Source organism: Urocitellus parryii, chromosome 5 (assembly GCF_045843805.1).
Source record: "Urocitellus parryii isolate mUroPar1 chromosome 5, mUroPar1.hap1, whole genome shotgun sequence".
In the NCBI taxonomy this organism is placed as follows: domain Eukaryota; kingdom Metazoa; phylum Chordata; class Mammalia; order Rodentia; family Sciuridae; genus Urocitellus; species Urocitellus parryii.
Genome location: NC_135535.1, coordinates 116540643 through 116553735, shown reverse-complemented (window position 1 = coordinate 116553735; position 13093 = coordinate 116540643). Strand labels below are relative to the sequence as shown.

The following is a 13093-nucleotide window of genomic DNA, read 5'->3' as shown; positions in this document are numbered from 1 at the left end:
CAGCAGCTGTGCAAGTGTCTCTGCCCCTGCCAGCGTCTCTTGAGATGGGCCCAGGGTCGAGCAGTGTCCTCTTCAGAGCCTCTAGATCAGGGGTTGGCCTATGAGGGCCCAAGGGACAAACTTGGCTCACTGCTGGCTTCTGTGGGTCCTTGATCTAAGAATGGTTTGTTTTCAATGGTTCTTAAAAAATCAAAAGATTAATAACATTTCATGACACATGGAAATTGTGTGAAATTTGATTTTCAGTGTCTAGGATAAGGTTTGATTGGAACAATGCCATATTCATTTGTTACGCGCTGCCAGTGGCTGCTGTCTCCCTGCACGAGCGGAGCTGAGTGGTCCCCAAACGTGAACTATCTGTCCCTTTACAGAGAACGTCGCTGGCCCTCCTCTCCTGCTCTCGCCACCCTTCCATCCCAATGTCCCAGCTTGGCTTCACCCTCTGAAACTCTTTAGGCCCAGGCTGGGTCCTCGGGCCCTCGAAAGCCAGTACCTACCACAGAACCTACAGGGCCGCTCTGGCTTGCCCAGGCAGCAGGGAGCAGAACATGAATGACTGAGGGCATCAGATGGTCCCGAGCCTGGTTCTAACCACTTGGTTTCGACTTCTGTCACCACCCATTTTTCTGTCAGAGCAAGTGGGAAATACTAAGATGGACTGGTGCTCAGGCCAGGGAAGAGCCCCGTGGCCAAAAAGAGGCATGAAAAGGAAAAGGGGAAAGAAGGGCAGGCAGAGGGAGGTGGCCAGGGGACCTCAATGGCTAGTGAGCAGCAGGGGTCCTGCGAAGCATCCCTTTCATGGGCCCAGCCCCACCCCAGCCAGGGGACAGCCAAGGAAACCACATTTCTCTCTACTACTCTTGCTGCTGAAGGCCATTTAAAAATTATCCTTAAGGAATCAGATTCCAAGACCCTTGGATTTCTCCTCTTCCTCAGTTGCCACTTTTCTCAGTCTCCTTCGGATGCTCTGGCTCTGGTTCCTGCCATATCCTGACACCTTTAGGCTTAAGCCCCCTTCCAGTGGGGCCAGACCGCTGCCTCGAGGGGCAGAGAGATGGCCTCAGCCCTAACCCGGGTCAGCCACATCTCCAATTCCTGCAGCTCTGCCAGTACCCAGCACCCAGAATCAGGCTCCAGAGGACCATAGGCATTACCCTGATTTTTCCGAGGGGGAAACTGAGGCACAGATAATGGAAGTTGCTTGCCCAAATCATGTTTTGAATAAGTGGCAAACCCTGTGCTGAACCAAACACCATATCCCTTCCCCTGAGGTTCAGTTAGAGGCCATTTGGATACTTCTGGGCTTGGTTCAAGGAAATACATCAGGTGAATATATTCAGATTTGGTTCAGGTTTGAATAGGCTTCTTTTTCAGTTTCATTCCTGAATAAATAAATATTTAATTTGGGGACCCAATTTGGGGCTCAGCAAATATGCCTTTGTGAATGCCTGAAGGGTCCAGGGAGGGGTCCACGGCCACAGGGAGGATTGAGGGGTGCCAGGCAGGCTGTTGGGCAAGAAAGGATCACGCCCATTTCCTTGCTTCCCCTGGAAGGGTCAGGTTTGATGTCTAGAATAGAATTTTCTAGAAAGGAAGTCCAGAAAGGAGAGGAAATGCAGGGTGGGGAGGCCCAGTCCTTCTGGGGCCATGTGGTGGAGAGGGTGGAGGAGGGATGGGGGATTGAGATGGTGAGCAGAGGGCTGCTTAGAACTGTGGATGGAGGACCCTCAGGAAACACGGTGCCTGGGCTGGGGTGTGGGTCAGCGGGAGAGCACTCACCTAGCACCATGTGAGGCACTGGGTTCCATCCTCAGCGCCTCATAAAAAATAAAGAAATAAAATAAAGATACCGTGTCCATCCACAACTAAAAAAAGAAAACATGGTGCAGTGCCGCCCCGCAGGCCCGGAGTGGTTTATTTATGAGCTGTCTCATCCCTGTGTGGTGGCAACACTCCTGACCAATGGAGGTGAGTTACAGATGAAATAAAGAAGTGATATCTGCTCTGACCCCCTGAGTGGAAGGTGTTCCGAGTGTTGTGATCTCACTGTGTTGACTCTGGGCTCAGGAGAACCCTGCCCCTCAGACCCTACACCCCAGTTCCCTCAGAGGCAGGGTCCCCGGCCCTCTCTTGGGATGAGGCGACTACTCGTGGTCTTGATTCCTCCTCCTGCCCTTTCTCCCCAGGTCTAGCTCCCCAGAAACCCACCTCCTGCGACCTCTCCGAGATCAGAATGAAGCCATTGTTGTCCACCACGAAGCAGTCCAGGTCCTGGGGGCAGTCCGGAAGGGAGGTCATGGCCGACCCTGCCACACACCTCCTCCTCCTGCCCGTCCTTTGGGTTTGGGAAGGCTGGTTCGGTGTTGGATGAAAAGATCACCCCTTTGAAGCCCAGCACTGCTGGGAAGGAAGGAGGGCACTCGGGCCAGAGGGAAGCCAGCCCATGGAGGGCACCTGGGGAGGGCCACGCTCCCCCCCCCTCCACCTGGGAAGAACTTACACTGTCCCCGCAGCTCTTTGGGCATGGCTCACCCACAGCACTGCACTGGAAGGAAGAAGAGGAACTATTAAGTGGCAAACAACTGTGTGTGTGTGTGTGTGTGTGTTGTACATATGTGGTGGGTGTGTGTGTGTGTGCATGATAGGTATATTTGTGAATATTGTATATGGTTCATTTGTGGTGTGTGGCTATATAGGGAGAGGTAGAAGTGTGTCTATAGGATACTTGTGTGTGTGTGTGTACATGTCCATGTATGGTGTTTATTGTAAGGTGTGTGTGTATACAGTACGTGGGTTATGTGGAGGGTCTACGTGTGTGTATATGAGCATGCTGTGTGTGGTATACGTGTGCTATGTATGCATCATATGTGTGTCTGTACGATACTGTGTGTGTATGTGTGTGTGTGTGTGGCATGTGTGTTGTATATGGAGGGTCTACGTTTGTGTGGGGTGTGGGAGAGCATGCGTGTGTGGTATACATGTGGTGCATGCTGTGTGTGGTGTATTTATTGAATGTAGAGGGTCTACGAGTGGCGTGTGTGTGGTGCGTAGGATGGTGTGTGTGTGGTAGGTGTGTGTGTGTGTGTGTGGTAGGTGTGTGTGTGTGTGTGTGTGGTAGGTGTGTGTGTGGTAGGTGTGTGTGTGTGTGTGGTAGATGTGTGTGTGGTAGGTGTGTGTGTGTGTGGTAGGTGTGTGTGTGTGGTAGGTGTGTGTGTGTGGTAGGTGTGTGTGTGTGTGTGGTAGGTGTGGTGTGTGGTAGGTGTGTGTGTGTGTGGTAGGTGTGTGTGTGGTAGGTGTGTGTGTGTGGTAGGTGTGTGTGTGGTAGGCGTGTGTGTGTGTGGTAGGTGTGTGTGTGTGTGTGGTAGGTGTGTGTGTGTGTGTGTGTGGTAGGTGTGTGTGTGGTAGGTGTGTGTGTGTGTGGTAGGTCTGTGTGTGTGTGGTGGGTGTGTGTGTGTGGTAGGCGTGTGTGTGTGTGGTAGGTGTGTGTGTGTGGTAGGTGTGTGTGTGTGTGTGTGTGTGCGGTAGGTGTGTGGCACTGAGTAGCAGACCCTTGCTGGCTGGCAGCTGCCCAGGCCAGCGGGCAGGCTCTTCTCAGGTGGCCTTGGCCCCTGCAGCCCACAGGCCTCCTGTGCTTGGTGAGGGGAGAGGGTGGGTGGCATTGCTGGAAGCCTCCTGGGATGGCTCCATGTGGCCCTGGGGCCCTGGGTGGCTCTCCCCCAACTTGCCCAAGGTGGGCACACAGCAGCCAGTGAGTGGGGAGCAGAGGAGCCTCACACAGGAGGAATACGTAAAGGCCAACTGGGGAGCCCAGAGAGGCTGAGGCCAGGCGCTCTGAGGGCAGGGGGAGGGCAGGTGGAGAGCAGGGCCAGCAGGCATCTGGCTTCTCAGGGGCCTGGACAGCAGGGGGTCTGGGCCTTGGAAGGGAGGAGGACAGCGCAGGGTGGGCAGGGCTGTGAGGCTCTGGGGCAGCAGAGGGTGCCATGGTCTGCACTGGGAGAGAGCCCTGGGGTGAGGAGGGCCCAGAGGTGGAGGCCTGGCCTGCACATGGGGGAGCCGCAGGGAGCAGAGAAGGAAGGATCCAGGAGACACCCCATGGTGGTTCCTGACGGGGCTGAGGAAGGGTCCGAGTGGCGGGTGAGAGGCAGAGCCCTGCCTCACGGGAGAGCTTGTTGTGTCGTCTATCCCTGACCTGGCCAGGAGCGGTCACCTACCTGCTCTGTGGCTGCCCAGAACTGGCGCTGGAGGAATTCCACCTTCATTTGGATTCCCACCGCTGCAGGGAGGCAGGAAGAAGGAGGGCAAGGCCAGGGGGGTGTTTTTGGGGAGGGGGTGGTGGGAGGGAAGAGAGAGTGAGAGAAAAAAATAGAATCAAGTTAGAGAAGACGCATCAGCAGGAACTGAGGGGGGGATAGCACCCGGGCAGGCAGGGAACGGATGGAGGGCTGAGTCAGACGGCAGAGTGTGAATCTGAGGCTCTTGGGGAGTGGGAGGGGTGGGGGGAGAAAAGAAGACAGGCTGGCAGTGTCTATCTTCCCCTGGGAAGAACAATACCAGAATATGTCCCAAGAGGAGAGAGACGAGGCTCCGAGAGTCCAGAGAACAGTAGGGACGGACTTGTCCTCACGTCCCTGGGAACTTTACCCCCCCTTCTCACAGATGAAACAAGAGAGGCCAGCAAGACCAAGCCAATTGTGCAAGATCAGGAGACCCAATGCAGCAAAGTGAGACTGGAATTCACATCCATTCTGCGTTGGGCACCTCACAAGGTTACTTAGATCTTACTCCTGGTTTGACAACCTCTTACATCTAATTCCTGCTCAGAATTTTCACCATATTGGATAAAAACTCTCCTTGCAGAAAATCCTGATCAGATTTACCCAGATCTGCAGGCAGTTCCCAGGAAACCAGAGATGCTGTCAGTGCACAAATATTACTCCTTTGATGACACCTTGTACCGGGGCCACCCCTGTCTCTTTGATTCCCAAGCCGGCTCGGAGAACCCAAGCAGCTGCTCACACAGTCAGAGAAATCCAGGACAAAGAGCTCCAGGAAAACTTGGGGCCAAAGAATAGACAGAAAAGTCAGGTTCTACTGAACAGAAAAAGAATTTAAAAAGTAGGACAACTTCTTGGTGTCTGGCATAACAATATAAAAATGACTTGGGTGCTTAGGATGCGTCAGACACTTTACAGGCATAAGCGTCTTTAATCCCTCCAGCAGACCTGGACTGTTACTCTGACTTTCCAAGCAGAGGAAACAGAGGTTTTGCTGCAGTTATATCACTTGCCTGGGTCACCCAGCTAGAAAAGGACAGAACCAGGGTCTGTCTCTAAGTTGTTTTTTTTTTTTTTTTTTTGATATCAGGGATTGAATCCAGGGACACAACTACTGAGTCAGATCCCCAGCCTTTTAAAAATATTTTATTTAGAGACAGGGTCTCACTAAATTGCTTAGGGCCTTGCTCAGTTGCTGAGGCTGGCCTCAAACTCACCATCAGCCTCCCAAGCTGCTGGAATGACACGTGGGCACCACCATGCCCAGCTGTCCCTCGGGTTCTTGACCTCTCTACTCTCAGCACCTGGATTCCAGTCCTGACAGTCAAGCCCGGGCTGCAGAGAACGGGCAAGCCTCTCTTCCACTCTGAGTTTTGTTTTTCTCCTCTGTAAAGTGCACACGGATCTGGGTTCTCAACCATATGCCACATGCATGAGGAATTCTCCAGTGAACCCAGTGGCCAGGGGAGAGATTTCCCATCACCGTCACCCTGAGTTCCTCAGTATCCAGGTGGCTCTTCCACAATGCACTAGCGTTCCAGTACTGCACAAGGTGCAGAGCTGCCTCAGTTTGATCTTCAGTCTGGAAATAGTCCAGAGGAATATGATGACGGGGTGGGGGAGAAACCAGGGAAAGGTCAAGGGGCCAGAGTTCTAGGTTGCATTTTCCCAGGCTTGTGATCTCTGGATTTGTTTCTTCAGGTGTAAAATGAGTCATGATTATTGTTACCCTAGAAAAGCAGAATGAGATCAAGTGAGATGATGGGTGAGTCCACTATTCCAGACTGGAGCCTTGTTCTTCAAACTTCAGTGTGCATCAGAATCACCTGGAAGGCTTGCTAAGCCCCATCTCAGAGTTCTCATTTGAGAGGTCTGGGGTCGGGGGGCGCTTGAGAATTTGCATTTCTAGAGTGTTCCCAGGTGATGCTGCACTGCGGCTCCTCGGACTATATTTTGGGAACTATATTTTGTTCAGAAGCATCCTTGTGTAATGGGGCTTTCTAAGATGATGGAGGTGCCGTCCCAAACGGGAGCCACAAGCGGCATCCCTGAGAACTTGAAATGTATCTAGTGAGACCAAGGATGTGAATTTTTAAAATGTTATTTAATTTTAATTTGTGTCTATGTAAGAAGCCACATGAAGTTGATGGCCATCTTGTTGGACAATGTGGTGCCAGAGCTAATCTGAATCTGCAGATGAAGAAACCAATGTTCCGAGAGGCCCCTCTGCTCCCTTGAATCCCAAACAGTCTTGTGGCGGCTCCTGGCTAGCTAACTGGGGTGGTCCTGTGATGTGGGAGCATCTGAGTTCTTTGGGGACTTCTTTGTGGCTTCAAGGTCCAGGTGGCTGACAGGACTGGCCATGAAGGGATGGGGGAGCCACTTGTTGGCTCATGGCAATGACAAAGGATGCAGATGGGGTACACTCCAGCAGGTGAGGGATGCTTGGGCCCTCCTGCCACTCACATGTCTCCCTAAAGCGGCAGCCCCTCCCTCTCCTCTTTTTTTTTTTTTATTTTTAAAGAATCTTTTTTATTAATAAAAATAGGAAATATTTGAAATGTTTCACAGAGTACTTAGCATTGATATTGTACCAACTGATGTAAAATACACAAAATATTTAATAATGCTTTTCCATTTATCAAGACTCAGTCTTTTACTATTGTTTCCCTATCTCCCTGTGTCTTCTCATTTTTCTTTCTATTTCTCTCTCCCTTTATGATTTTTTTGTAGTAAAAGACGCATTAGTAAAGAAATTTTGTGTCTCATTTTCATAAAAATGTCTTTATCTTGCCTTCAATAATGAAGGTTAACTTTGCAGAATATTCTGCCTTGATTTTTTTTTCTTTTTTCTTTTTTTTTTTTTTATTGGTCGTTCATAACATTACATAGTTTGCACAGATTTCTTTCTCCTGTCTAAACAGCTGAGTGAAAGACGATGACCCTTCCACACGTGGTCAGAGGGGAATTGTACCAATGCTTAAAACAAGGAAGCATATTTGACCCCGTCCTTGACTCCGTGGTCAAAGAGGTCGCAGATTATTCCTGGAATGAGACTCTGCCTTTATCCCCAGGTGGCTCAGGGCCAAGTCTTGAGGAATCACGAGGTTTCTGAGCTGAAAGAAGTTGTATGACTTTAACACAAGGATCCCGGAGAAGGTGGGGGCCAATTCTTCCCAAATCAAGGTCAGGTTTTGAGGGTTCATGGGCAGAAATGTGGGGAACGGAGCACAGAGCAGGTTCTCCCCACCAGGTTCCATCTCCTGAGCTGGACCATCAGCTCCAAAACAAGTTCTGTGTCCTTGGCACCTGGGAAACCTTCCCCAAATTCAGGACATTCCAACTGCCTCCGGACATGTTATCTCCCCCTGGGTCACCCATGGGCATTTCAACCTTGACATGCTCAGAAACAAACTCCGGGCTTTCCTTCCAAGCCCTGGTCCTCCTTGGGACCTTACCATTTTAAAACACATTCTCAACCTGATCGTTTTCCCTCAGTTTACCCAAGCTCAGCTGACTGTGGTTCCAGAACCCTGTGTCCACCTCTCCCTACCTCCACTGTTACCACCGATGGCCAAGCCAATCTCTCTCCTGCTTGGATTAATGCAATAGGCTTTTAAGAAGTCTCCCTGCTTCCCACTCTGGCCTCTCCGTGATCCACTCTCCTCCTAGCCATGAGAGTGATCTTTCTGAAGATCAAATTGCACCACTCCTTTGCTTAAATGGCTTCTGTTGTCCCTAAAACAAAATCTAAACTACTGTGTAATGTGGTCTACGAGACCCTTCATGCGCCAGCCTTGCGGGGGGAGGGGGGGTGGTGTGTGTGTGTCTCTGATTTCAGCCTGAATCACTTTCTTCCACAAACATGTTGACATTATTCCTACCCCAGGGCATTTGCATCAACTCCTCCTTTTCCTTGGAATGCTATTCCCTTGAACTCCACATGGCTGGCTTCTTATCCTCAGATCTGAGCTCAGACAGCATCTCCCAGCATAGCTCTCCCTGACATCCTCAGATAGAGCAGAACTTCCCTTCACCATTCACCTTCTGTCTTGTCATTCTTTTTATTTCTCAATGGCACGATTTATCTGTTTTTGTCTGTCTCACCTTCCATTGGAATGGAGCTAACAGCAGGCAAAAAGGATTGAGTTCCTTCTGAGCCCCTAGTACAAGACCTGTCACATAGTGGGGATCCATATATTTCTTGGGCTAAATACATAAAATCAAATTGAGTCACCTGCTTGACTGGAAGCAAAATTCTCCTAGACTCACTGTCCCTTATCTCTGAGGTTCAAACGGACCTCCTTCCTTCCTGCTGAGCCCTGCCCTGTTGCTGATAATGGACTTGTCATCTTGAAGATTTAGCTGTGCTCAGAATTTCTTCTTGGAGGCAATCCACTATGAAATGGGAGATTTAAGTGAGACATGAAGAACAACTTCCTTCTGGTAAGAACTATAAGATGCTGAAAACAGGACTTGGTATAGAGGAGAGATTTCCATGTTCCCTAATCACTATCTTCAAGATAGTGATTAGGGAACATGGAAATCTCTTTGGCAATGGATCAGCGGTGCTCTGCCATGCCCACGGGCGTGCACACCTTCCCTTTAATGATTTCAGATTCTTCTTCTGTTTTTGGTACTGGAGATTGAACCCAGGGGCACATAACCATCTACACCTCTTTTAATTTTTTATCTTGAGATAGGATCTTTTTTTTTTTTTTTTAAAGAGAGAGTGAGAGGAGAGAGAGAGAGAGAGAGAGAGAGAGAGAGAGAATTTTTAATATTTATTTTTTAGTTCTCGGCGGACACAACATCTTTGTTGGTATGTGGTGCTGAGGATCGAACCCGGGCCGCACGCATGCCAGGCGAGCGCGCTACCGCTGAGCCACATCCCCAGCCCAAGATAGGATCTTGCTAAGTTGCTTAGGGCCTTAAATTGCAGGAGCTGACCTCAAACCTTCCATCCTCCTGCCTCAGCCTCTAGTCATTTCAAATCCTTCTGTTCCATCCCTGCTTCACACCACATGGTGCTTTTCCTTCCCAGGTCCAGAGAGAGCTCAGTCCTCTGTCCTTGCTGAAGCCTCACCCGGGAAGAAGACCACCCTAGGAGCCTCCTGCTAGCCTGCAGGAGTTGGGCTGTTCCTGTGTTTGCAGAGGAGTGCAGAACTCTTGGTGAGGGAAAACAGGGAGTTCTAGACCTTTCCAGGTGGCTTCCCCCAGGGTGGTAGGAAGAGACCTTCTCTGAGCCTGTGCCGGGTGGCTCCTGTTTTAGACCTTGACCTTGTCCTTGGTTCTCAGGGAACTGGCCATAGCCTGATAGAGGAGGACAGATCCCAGCCTCCTGCCCCTGTCTGCCTGGATCCCCTCCCTGCCCAGCCTCTTGCCTTCCCTCTCTTGCTGTCTCTCCACGGTGCTGATCTGGTGCCTCCGCCCTGCTCACAACCTAGCAAATCACCTCAATAAGGCCATCGGCGGCAGACGGCCTGACAAGCTGTGCGTCTTCGCTCCATGTCCTGGCTGGCACTCGGTGCTGCTTCATCATGAGGACAGGAGAACAAAACAGCCTCACCCACACATGGGCATGACCCACACATGACCACACACGTGTACGCAGACATGACCACACACGGGTGCAGACACGGGTTCACGTGTGCAGAATGACCCTTGTGGAGGGCCATGGTCTCCAAGAGTCAGAGACTCACCCTCTTCCCTCCTGGCCCTGGCATCTGCTCTGAGCTTCATCCTCTTAATCCAGCCTGTGGGGTCAACTAGACCTGGGTGGTGGGGTGGGAGGGGCTCGCCTTCTATAACCCTGAGCCGGCAGGTGCACAGTGAATACCTGTGTCACAGAATGCGGGGGCCGGGGCAGACCAAAGGCCTCGTCCACCTGCTCATTCCATAGGACAGGTTTGAGGAGACCCAGGGCTGTGGCCAATCACCTAGCCAACAGCTGCTGGACAGTAAGAGCAGTTGACAAGAAGGTGCTGGCATGGACATGGACTGGGGGAGGCAGGGTCCCTCTTGTGGAACAGGACACAATACAGGAAGGAGAAGAAACCACCCACAGAAAGCCACCTCACAACTTCCTCCCGATAACGTGGAAGCAGACCCCAGTAAGGGGGGAGAGGGGAAGAGAGATGTTCAGTAGGTTGGACAAAGGGAAATGAAGGGAAGGGAGGGGAGAGAGGGAAATGGAAGGCAGGGGGATGAATGTGAAGGTATTTTCTTGTGACTTATATGAATACACCATAGTGACTCCCACCATCACATAGATCCACAAAAATGGGGTCCTAATTAGAATAAGATGTATCCCATGCTTGGATAATTATATCAGGGTGAATTCTACTGCCATGTATAACTAAAAAGAACCCCAAAGAAAAAGAACAAAAGAGAAAGGAACCACCAGGGTGGCCCGGAGAAAATGCCATCGATCAGAGAAGAAGGCGGAGACCTGTGAGTCACAGCAGGGCCACTTGGCAGCAGAGGTGACATTCTGGTTGAGGTTTTAAGAAAGGAGCTGCCCCTGGGCAGGAAGAGCACTGTAGCTCAGGGAAGACCTGCTTTCCTGAGGTGGAGGCATGGGGGCTGTTTGGGGGAGATGGGGGCCTGCCTTGCTTGAAGGGACACCTGTGCAGGGTGAGAGGCAGGGACTTCCCCAAGGTGAAGGAGGGTCTCCACTCCTCCAGGGACAGTAGCCCTGCCTCTGCTTCCTGGAGTCACCTGACAGAGGGGACAGGAAAAAAAGGTGTAGGAGCACTGTGTGCAGCATCCTGAGTTAAGGAGGGTCTTGACCCACAGCCCCAGTCCTAATGGTGAAACAGAAGAAGGGTGTGGGGATGCCCATATGCCCATGCTGAGCCACCCGCTGGCCAGGAGGCTCTCAGAGAACTGGCAAGGTGTCACATGGGGGTCCGTGCCCCAGCTGGGAAGTAGGTGCTGGCTCCTCTTCTGGTTTAGTCACTGCCTGACTTGGCCTTTAGATCAGCCACCTTCCTCTTCTTGGAATATCAGTTTCTCTGACTTGCTTTGTCCTGATTGGTTAGGAGAGAGGCCTCTGAGCTCTTGAATGACCATCTATTCCCTTCGCAGGCCTCCCCCTTTTTGGATAAGAGCAAGAACTAGCTTCCACATATTGGAGAAAACATTCCACCGTTGGCTTTTTGAGTCTGGCTTAGTCCACTTAGCAAGAAGCTAGCCCAAAATCAGGAGGAGAAAGAGAGAGAGAGAGAGGTTGGGGCAGGGGGAGAGAAAGGGTCAAGGGCAGGGGAGGGGGTTTCATCAAAAAAGAAGGAAGACCAGTGGGCTAGATGAAGGGGACTGAGATTGGATAAGGGAAGAACAGAGGAATGGATCTCACTAACTCTCCTATGCACCTACATGAATACACCACAGTGAATCTCACCATCATGTCTATCCACCAGACACCAACCAAAAAGAAAAAAACAAATCTAAAAGTAAATAGCAGAAAGATCAGTGGGAAAGGAACAGGGTAAGGAGGAGGGAGAGGAAAGGGGAAACACTGGGGACTGAATTTGGTCAAATTATATTCCGTGCTTTTTAAATTCTGTCAAAATGAATCTGATTGTTAGGTATAGCCAGAAAGAAACAATAAAAATATTAAAGAAATAAAGAGCAAGGACCCTCGAGGAGCAGGGTAAAAGGCCAGGGACTAAACTTGCTTCTGGTTCCCTGAATGCTCTGTCCAGCCAGTCCCCAAGGCCCCCAGCCTGCCTGCTCTGCTGTAGTCCTGGCCTGGGTGGACATAGCTTTGAGACTCTCTGACCTCTGTGTGGCCATATGACCTCTGGCTTTGTGGGGCTCAGCAGCCCACCGTGGAAGGCCCTCTGGTGCCTCAGAATCCCCGGCACCCTCAGTGGTCCTCGCAGAATGAATCAGTCTTTGAGCAAAGGGGTGGGTTTTTCCTTCTCCCACAGGCAGGATGGGAGACACTGCCCTGTTTGACTTTGAAAACAGGAGACAGAACCAGCTTCGTAGGAGGCCTCAGGGACCAAAGTCAATCCACTGGTTCTGTCGTCTGGGTCTTGCCCCTCTTTCGCCAAATCAAAGGGGGAAAGAGGAGGGAAGGATAGAAGAAAGGAGCATCCAGGGACAAGGGACAGCCGGGAGGAGCCCTGGGAAGGAAAATGGAGGTACATGATAAAACAGCTTTCCTCCTCCCCGGAGTTGGAAACGATTAATCCACAGGCGCTTTTTTTTCCACTGAAATGTGAGCATTGCAAGGGTGAGCGCTGCCCTCGCGCCCGTGAGCGCCTGGGCGCGCGCGCCTGTGTGTGCCGCTGCCGCTGTCATCACAGATGTACCCCCAGCTGTCACTCCATTGCTCCGGCTCTCTGCTCTGCGCACACGCGCGCGCTCTCCTCCCTCTCCCCTCACTTCCCCCTCTCTTATCTGTCTTCCTCCGTCCCTCCCTCTTTCCTTCTCAGTTTGTTATTGACCCAACAGCCCCATCCCCTCTCAACGCAGTGCCACGGGCACTCCGCCGCCGGTGCTGGGTGCTGCGTGCTGCGTGCCAGCTCCCAGCTCCCGGACTCCGGGACTCTGCATCCGGAGCCCACCAGGCTCTGCTTGGCGCTCGTGTCTGGATTTAGAGCTGCCTGATCTAAGGGGCTTAGGGTCCCAGTGAAGAAAGGTGAGTGTGAGTACCTGGTGGGAAGGAATGGGGGTCGTGGGGGTGCATGTTGGTTGGGCATCAAACTGGGGACCATCTTTGCTGGGTCTCTTGGCTCTGCACAATTAGCAGCGGGTGCCTCCTGCCTGGGGCACTTGCTGGGGCTGGGGAAGCTGCTCAGAACCAGATA

At 51.6% G+C, this 13093-nt stretch overlaps 1 protein-coding gene across 1 annotated transcript in view; it reads right to left on the bottom strand.

Moving 5' to 3' along the window:
• Cacna2d4 (calcium voltage-gated channel auxiliary subunit alpha2delta 4) overlaps positions 1-13093 on the bottom strand; it is a 108571-nt gene that overhangs the window by 12530 nt on the left and 82948 nt on the right. The window contains exons 27-29 of the mRNA XM_026411069.2: positions 4212-4273; positions 2501-2545; positions 2209-2271 (exon numbers count right to left, since the gene is read on the bottom strand). Of these exons, the coding sequence (XP_026266854.1) occupies positions 2209-2271; positions 2501-2545; positions 4212-4273 (170 nt within the window). The remainder of the gene's footprint in view (positions 1-2208; positions 2272-2500; positions 2546-4211; positions 4274-13093) is intronic.